A 9,310-nucleotide genomic window follows, 5' to 3' on the forward strand; every position below is an offset into this window, starting at 1 on the left:
AATGCTTTCCCTTCCTTTTGAGAAATAGATATCTCTTCTCAATTTAACAAAAAAGGGAAAGAAAACCATAGCAAAGATGCGAAGCAAAACAAAATCAATGAAAAACATTATTTTGCATGGTTTGCACAACGCATTTAGGACTTTTTGTCGTACATCTAGGATCCTGTTTATTGTTTCCTTGCTTTAATTTATCATCAACACACGTGTAAAAAAGGAAAACACTTTTATTTCTATGGTGCTCATTTAACCATCATTCGAACAGAACGAACATGAGTTCCATCCATAAATATTGGCTTCCAAGGAAACACCCAGGTTAAACTTCCGTAGGGACCCGTGAGGAGGGCTAAATGACACCCGTTGAACCACCATCCACCTCCTCCTCCCATGTCGTTGGAACAGGATTGCCATGATTTGTCCTGATCCTTGTCTATGGTTGAAAACTTCATTCCATTCAAATTTAAACTAGGTATAATGGGTGTCATTGCGTCACCTTAAATATAGATCAATTATTATCCATCAAACACAAGTATATTAAAAAGTTAAGAAATGCAGATTTGGAATCTTTTAATAAGAAAAAATGTCGCCGTACTTAAGGTAGTTCAAAATAGATAGGCCAAATTTTTCCTCAAATTCAATTTTGTTCAAACTGATATTTTGTTTTAGGATGTAAAATCTCTCTTTATACGTAATGAAAGAAGTTTGACCATATATTTGTTGCCCACATAGTTTGAAATATTGCTTTTCAGACCCCTGTAATAAGCATGTGAAATTAGAAAGCCAACCTGAGATTTTGTGTTATTTAAAAATAACCAATTGATCTATTGCAAACTTGTGTAATGCTATTTATAAAGGCAACCTTTATGTACAAAAATTTAGTAAAATATTTTGATACCGGTATATTTGACTAAAATCTGATATAAAAATAGAACACAAACCTAGCCCGGGAATTGAAAATTCACATGTAAATAATCCGCACATTAAGTCCTCTTTAAAGAAATTGTATAATTTATTTTTTACAAAAAATCAACAGAATAATTGAAATGCAACCTAAATTAGAATATGTCAAATAAGGAAATTGGAACTGGCAGTTTCAGATATTTTGGCAATTTTAAATAAATAAAACGACCTTAACCAAAAAGATTGGAGACTCCATTTAAATATGTCCAAATATCAGGTCTATACTACAAATGGATAAAAAGTTACTTTGCATTTCATAACAGACAGTCATATGGCATGTAGATGGCATATACAAGATCCAAATTGTAGGCTCCCGAATGATCAATATATAGGATGTCTCTATTTTTTGTTCAAAATATGGTGAAAACATGTCACGGCTTATTATTTTTCCTACAACGATCCTTGATTATTGACATTATAGTAAAATTGTTCATTTTTGTGGTGTACTTTATAACCTATGCGTTAAAACGGATTTCATGGCTATTGTGTACTACCATAAAAATAAGAATATGATTTCAAGTAAAAACTGTCTGTTGATTAAATGGGGTTAAAAATTATTACAATATAAGATTAAAAACATAAAGTATCGAAGCAAAAGAATATGAATTTTCAATTTTTAAAAAAGGGGGAGAAAAAAATGTACTTAATGTGGAAAAATTATATATCTCTTCTAATTGTAAAATTATTAGTATATATAGAATAAGTCAACAACGGATTACATAAAAGCAAATCTTTTTAGGAACTAAACTGATACACTACCAAGTGTACCATAGGCACCTCCAATACGGAGAGCATATCCATTCTCTTCGTCAGAAATTGAAAATACGTCATATTGTTCGAAGAACTTTAAACCAAGGACATGTGTAGCAGTTATATACAGCAAAGAGTTTCTCTTTCTCGTTAAGTGATGGATGATTTCATTTCCTGAAAGAAATAACTCGGAATGCATATATTAAAACATACGAAATGCTATTTAATTGGGAGTATGCAATAGATTCATGTACACTATTCGACTAATGGAAACCTTTAAAATAACTTTTTTCATACCAATCCAGTATTCAGAGGTGATATTCCCAAAACCAGATTTATATTCCATCCAGTTTCGTGCAAAACTTACGGAGCCATCTTTTCGATTCATCAGTGTCTAAAAAAAAAACCGAAACAACGACCTAGACCTATTGATTAAATCTTAAACTGACTTAGCATATTCACATCTAATTTCATTTGAAAACACATACATCCAGTACGAATTTTCTTTTTGATTGAATACAAAAAAAGTAAATCAAACTAAATTCTTTCACATTTTTCATGCCTCCGTGATCAAAGATTCGGGTACATACAGTTTTTTACCCTGTCCGTCTGTCTGTCTGTCTATCTGCCTGTCTGTCTGTGTTTGTCTGTTTGTCCGCAAAAATTTTAACCTTGCCCATAGCTTTTCATTGGTTGGAGCTATGGCTTTCATATTTCAAATGTGTATTCCTTGTGACAATACCTTTCTAGTTGTACCATTATATTTGACCTTTTGACCTTGACCTTGGAATTTTACTCAGTTTTGCAAAATTTTACCCAACTTTAACATTTTCCTTAACCTTTGAACAATTGGTGTTAGGGCTTTCATACTTTACAAATGTAATTCTTGTGACAAGATCTTCCTTTGGATACCAAGAAATCTGACCATTTGAACTTGACCTTGGAGTTTGACCTTCTTTTGGAAAACTTTAACCTTGGTCATTTCTTTTGAACAGTTGGTGCTTGGGCTTTCGCACTTAACATATGTAATCCTTGTGACAAGACCTTACTTCGAGTACTAACAACTTTGACCTTTTGACAATGACCTTGGAGTTTTACCTACTTTTGAAACCTTAAACATTGGCCATAACTTTTGAATGGTTGGTGCTAGGGCTTTCATAATCCACATGTATATTTCTTGTGAGAAGACCTTTCCTTGGGCACCATTAATTTTGACCATTTGACCATGACCTTGATGTTTGATTCATTTTTGAAAAACGTTAACCTTTTCCATATCTTTTCAATGGTTGCTGGTATGGCTTTCATATTTCACAGGTATATTCTTCGAGACAATACCTTACTTTGGGTACCAACATATTTGATTTGCATTTGAGAAAGTATAACTTCGCTTTAAGTTGTCATATAGGGGCATCAGTATTTCACAAGCACATCTTGTTTAGCTTTGTTAATTATATTCCGTTTGATGTTAAGGCAAATCCAATTTTGCAGATTAAAGGTATATATTTCTTAATATGTATATGGATACACTCTGTAATTTAAAATTTAGCTTTTGCTTAAATGATTTCTTCATTTTGTTCAAGTTCTTTTTTTCCCTTCAAGTTTAAGCAGACAATTAAAGAGTACATATTACCCCTCGAAAGAGTAAAATACTATGCATGTTTTCATGACTTAAAAAAAGATGCTTGAATTTCTGATTGACAATATCTATGTAGTTTTTGGAGATCAGGTCTTCCAACAATCTGTTGGAATTCCAATGGGCACCAATTGCGCCCCCTTATTAGCAGACTTATTTTTGTATTCATACGAGGCAGATTTTATTCAAAAACTTCTACACGAGAAGAAGAAAACACATACTGTGGCCTTTAACTCGACGTATTAGCAATTAACAATAGTTACTTTCATTCATATGTCGACTCGATATAACCAAGCGAGCTTGAAATAAAAGATACCTCAGAATCTGCCACATCTGTTTCATATTTAGATATTTTACTAGAAAAAGACGTTAATGGAAACCTAACAAAGCTCTATGATAAACGTGATGACTTTTCAACCATCAACTTCCCTTATCACCTGCATATGGGGTTTATGTCTTTCAGTTGATTCGATCGATACGCAAGAACATGGTCTACGTATAAACAATTTCTAAAAACGAGGCAAGCTATTGACAAACAAGTTGATAAAACAAAGATATCAACAGTTTCGTTTGATATCATATTTTCTCAAGTTTTACGGTCGAAACAATGACTTTGTCAGCACATACAACCTATCATTGAGTCAAATGCTGACTGACCTTTTTCTTACTTATTGTTAGGGCATTATTTATACACTGAATTGTCTACTGATTTTTCCGGGTTTTTTTTATTTTCCTGATCATGACAAGGAGCACATGGCGAGTGTGACCGGTCTGCAGGGGATGCTCATTCCTCAATGGTACCTGATTCCACCTCTAAATTTTGAGGTCCGTGTTTGCTCTGCTCCAAATTTGTATCGTTTCATTGTACTTTCGAGATTGAATACTGTTCGTTATCTTCATATTTCATTTTCACAACACTTTCACAGGTACATGTATACATGATAAATTTCATCTTTTGATGCAAGTTAATATTCAGTTAGACATACTCCGCTTAATGATATTTACACACAACAGCTATTCTTTTCTACATCGTGAATGTTTTAGGGTTAATGGGTATTTTAGACCTCTCCACAATAGTAGTATTACATGTAGTATAGTAATAGTAAATTTGCATTTCAGTTCATGTTTCGTACTTAGTTTCGATGGGTTTGATTAGTAGATCTATTCTGGTCAAGTCTATATTTTAACAATTTACAAATTTATAGGCCAGTTTATCAATATCAAATTTTAATTTGTTTTATCAAAATAATTATTGTTCATGAAATTAAAGTTTCTTTTATATAAATCCAGGAATTGTATTTGGTGCATCATTAATGTCAGTACTGGTTTAATAAACTTTTCTTATATTTTACTGTTTTACTGTTTAATTAAATGACTAAAACTGTGATGATAGATATATATATTGCAAATGTAAAATGTTCAAATTGGAATTCCGTTTTAAGGGAATAGGTTTACCTTACATTGATCGATCTGTGTTCGAACTAAGTGACTATGTCTGAATGTCCTTAAATGATTAGCTATCAAACAATAGGTAACTGTGTTTGGCGTAAAACGTTTTAATGTCATCATCACGGAATATCTAGTATATATTATTTACACATGTCAACATCACATTTCATTGAAAATTATGGCAATAAACAAGCAAGAATTTGATGTTATATATAAACAAGCTAATTCAGAGAATTTGTGTCCCCCCGCTTAGGGAAAAAAGAATATGGATGTAAATATTTGATTGCTTATTCTTTAATATGTGTTCATAAGATTCTTTTTAATATACAGAATATTAATCACACTGTAATAATGATTTTATGAGTTTGTACACGCCAGACATCATAACTTTTCCATATCACATGTTGAAAAGTATCATTTAGTAAATCAAAAAAAAAAAATGATAAATAAAAAAAAGATAGAATTGTCCGGGGATTGAATCCGAGCCTCTCGCTTGCTAAGCGAGCAACATACCACTAGACCACGGAGGCACTTTACATCCAATTAAATGCAAACATATAGTAACATATAATGTTTATATTCACGTTTTGATATTGTCAAAATTTTACACAATAAATGTTGTCTAATTTAGCCTTTACTAAACAGTTCTATTAGATGTAATTAGAATATAAAGTCCGCCGACAACCTGTTTTTTGCGTAATAACTATCCACATGCCCCTGTGCTAAAAAAAGTGGCAAGCGACTTTTAATACAATAAATAAATAAAAAAAAAACGGGATGGGACACTTTGAGAGGGGCAAGAGAGGCCATAGGGAGTTATGGTATAAAATTTCATTGCAAAAGCTCAAAAGCTTCTTAAGATATCGCCCGGAAACGAAAGTGTTACACGCAGACGGAATTTATGAAATTACGACCTTGAACTCGACCTTTTTACCTCAAAATCAATAGGGGTCGTCCTTAGGCCACATGGAGTTGTTGTGTAAAATTTTATTGCAAAAGCTCAAAGAATTCGCGAGATATCGCGCGGAAACGAAAGTGTTAAAAAAGACAGAATTTATGAATTTATGACCTTGACTTTTGACCTTTTGACCTCAAAATCAATAGGGTTTTTCTTTAGGCCGTAGGGAGATGCTTTGCAAAATTTCATTGCGAAAGCTCAAAGGGTCCTCGAGAGTGTTACAGACAGACAGAAATAGAGACGGACGGACGGACGGACAGACAGACCCAAGTTAATATCCCCATTTTCAGCGAAAGCGGGGGACAATAAAATCTTTTGAGGCGACAAATGTTTTTTTTTTTTCTTTTAATTATAATGGCCCATAAATTGTCATAATACAATATTACTGTGCAGTGTATGTTTGTGGTAGTGACAAAAAAAGCAAATCAAAACAAATATGGATGTAAAGAAAAGAAAAAATAAAGAAAATAAAGAAATGCATGTAAATATTTACCGTCCAGCCTCCCCCCTTTGTTTCCATATCACACACAACATCAGTGGGTTGATCTGTTAATGGCTGAATTGTATATACACCTGACGCCCTGATACCACTATCAAATAGTTCTTTACAGTCAAACGCTGAATATAAAAACGAATACTGTAAAATAAACTACAACACATAATTTCTTAAAATCACATAAGAAATCCAAATTTATGAAATTTACTACCTTTTTTTACGAGATACTTCCATCCATCTCCTGGCGCTCTCATGATGTTGAGGGGGCATCTTTCATGAATGCGGCATTTCTTTAATCTATCATTGTAACCGAAACAAGTACATTGTTCATTGCATCCGCCAGCACAGGTTAGCCGTGAATTTCCAGAAAATATTCCTATTAAAGAACTGTCATCAGGTTTGTCGTCAAGTTTGGAATAATCTAAATAAGACTGTGAAATGGATTTTGAGGAAACTATTAGTTTCGGCAAAAGTACAAAGATAATCGTTAATGTCACCAGAACGAAAAACACATCCATAGTTGGGAATAAGGAAGGAGAATTCGGTGATAATGTTAACACATATTTGTCCTTTTGTATCTCAATCTGCATATGGTTATACCTTTGTCTGTTTGATAGGCATGAAACTATCCGCCAACCTTTTATTGCCTAGGTGATTGCTTTCTAATTATGAATTGATGGATCTCTCAGTCTGTAGGTAGTTCATGTGACTGTGAAGAAATATTTCAGATATTCGGGTAACGTCTGATTGGGAAATACAGATATGGTATTCAAACCAAATTTATTATTATAATGAAGTGGGTTTAAATTCCCGAACTTGGAGACTGAAATAAAACCAAACATTATATATATATATATATATATATATATATATATATATATATATATATATATATATATATATATATATATATATATATATATATATATATATATATATATATATATATATATATATATATATAAACACAACCATATTGAAATAAATATGTTTTCAGTTTCATTGAATAACGAAACAGGTAGCTGGATCAACGATATTTTTATAAAGTTGTGTGCTTTATATTGTTATATCAACAATTTCATGAATATAATTTTTTTTCAATTTTTAAAATTGATAGTAAAAACTTTTAATTTTCATTAAGACTTTGTTTCGAGATCAAATTAAAACACCTTAAGCCCATAACGTTTTATATACAGGTGACTCTCGAAATCTCGAAGTTCAAGGGACCGCAAGAAAAGTTCGAGAGATCGAGGGGTTCGAGAGATAGAAAGTGAATAAAATCAGGAAATTTCAGTTCCGATCATCATTGTTCTACTATCATAAATAACGGAAGTATATGTTGATGATCCCATTGCACGTTTTCACTCGTATTTAATAGGTAATTCACTTTATTTCAACAACAATGATAATATTTTTTAATAAATAAAACGATCTCTTTAAGTTTCAATATTTATCTGTACTCATTTCATGATTACATGAAACCTAAATAGAAATCGTCGGTATGGCTATCCCCCGGGATTGATCGGGTCCTTCACCAGATTTCTCGTATTAAATCGATGTTCAATTCTTGAGATAGGATTTCTTGTGCAATGTTTGTCAAAGTGGGATTATGTAGACTCTAATAAAACTTCATAATTTATGGAAAATTATTGACAAGTCTCTTAAATTATTTTCTAAAAATTATCGTCTCGCTGTCAAGTCAAAGTCAAATATGCAATTTGTTTATAATTTAGCAATTATAACCAATTAATTATATCAACACTCGGATGCTCACAGGTATAGTGTCATCTATGTAAACATCCAGCTAACACCTCTATGCCGGCCCAAGGCGTTCAAGTCCAAGCTGCATTAATTTTACGCTTGATTGGCGTGTACATATGCGCAATCAAAGCTTCGATCGATAGAGAGTAAAAAACAATGAAATGTGTGTAACGGGACCAAAGTCTTGGTTCGAGAGATAGAGAACTTCGAGAGATCAGAAGTAAATTTGCTTAGTTATAGAGAGGAAAAAACGGGACCGGAGGTTCACTTCGAGAGATCGAGAACTTCGAGAAATCGGAGTTCTAGCCATCGAGAGTCACCTGTACGTTGATTTATCCTTGCATTGTATTTCTCACTATTTGATGTCAATAAAAATTCACTACGTATAGTAATCATGCTAAAAAGATTTTCTTTAAAAATAAAACTGACCTGGAACCCAAAAAATGTAGAATGAAATTATGCAAATTAAAAAAAAAATGTGTCCTTCGCATTAATCTGCTATATTTCAGAGTTATGGTTAATTTGAAATGGCATATGGAATTACTTTCAACTGAAAAGTTTATACTTTTTCATCCTTACTATGCGTATTCGTATCTCACTTTTTGATGTGATATCAGGTCCTTCGGATGAGACTGTATAAACCAAAGTACTTTGTCGGTGAAGATGTTAGTAGAAACAATTTTTCAGTTCGTAAGTGCTAAAAAAGGTGTAGATTTATAGCCTTTCGACGGGAAAAGGTATCTCAATGACTAAAAGAATATCTGGATCTGACTTAAAGCAAAGAAACAAATTGAAAGCAAAAGTTATGGTTACTCTTGTTACAATTTTCCAACATGCATATGATGAGACTTTTTTATATCAGATTATGTGTTGATATTTGACTTTTTTAATTTGTTTTTGTTAAGATAACCAAAATTTCAATTGCATCAAGAAATTTCCCCCGAGGAGTACTGAAAGGCTTTTAAAATGTAAATCATTGTTCCTAAAGACGTTCTAGCATGAAAGTGATTTTGTTTTTCTGTGACTTAAAATAAAAATGCACTGCACGACTTTTGAATGATTACAAAATGGTTTTTCTTAACATATTTCGTGCTCACTAGATAAACAGAATGATAAAACTTCTGTAGTCGAAATAGTTTCATTATTTTCAAAAGCATTTATCATTCCAAAATATTCCGTTAGCAATTAAATTGAATTACACAACTTCAGCGTGTTGCATAATATGGCATTCTCATTGATCATCAGTTTCCACATATTTATTATTCATTTTAATGTTTAAAAGTCAAAAAGACGAATGGAAAGTTGA

General features: G+C 32.2%; 1 protein-coding gene across 1 annotated transcript; it reads right to left on the minus strand.

Annotated features, from left to right (window-relative positions):
• Positions 1-239: 239 nt before the first annotated feature.
• LOC133204263 (microfibril-associated glycoprotein 4-like) lies at positions 240-6,761 on the minus strand. Its single transcript, XM_061340005.1, has 5 exons — positions 6,455-6,761; positions 6,241-6,365; positions 2,005-2,101; positions 1,726-1,881; positions 240-490 (listed from the first exon to the last, which is right to left on the minus strand). The coding sequence occupies exons 1-5, from the start codon at positions 6,759-6,761 to the stop codon at positions 240-242; spliced, it is 936 nt and encodes a 311-aa protein (XP_061195989.1).
• Positions 6,762-9,310: the final 2,549 nt, after the last annotated feature.

The sequence above is a fragment of the Saccostrea echinata genome, unplaced genomic scaffold (genome assembly GCF_033153115.1).
Source record: "Saccostrea echinata isolate AGI-Se365-2 ecotype Australia unplaced genomic scaffold, CSIRO_AGI_Sech_v1 ptg000052l, whole genome shotgun sequence".
Classification (NCBI taxonomy): Eukaryota; Metazoa; Mollusca; class Bivalvia; order Ostreida; family Ostreidae; genus Saccostrea; species Saccostrea echinata.

Excerpts from the sequence above, each read along its gene's own strand:
- LOC133204263 (XM_061340005.1), bottom strand. The coding sequence starts at position 6,761 with ATGGATGTGTTTTTCGTTCTGGTGACATTAACGATTATCTTTGTACTT. Across the intron at positions 1,882-2,004 it reads CACCTCTGAATACTGGATTG|GAAATGAAATCATCCATCAC; the intron begins GTATGAAAAAAG and ends TATTTCTTTCAG. Across the intron at positions 491-1,725 it reads CCGTATTGGAGGTGCCTATG|GTGACGCAATGACACCCATT; the intron begins GTACACTTGGTA and ends TCTATATTTAAG.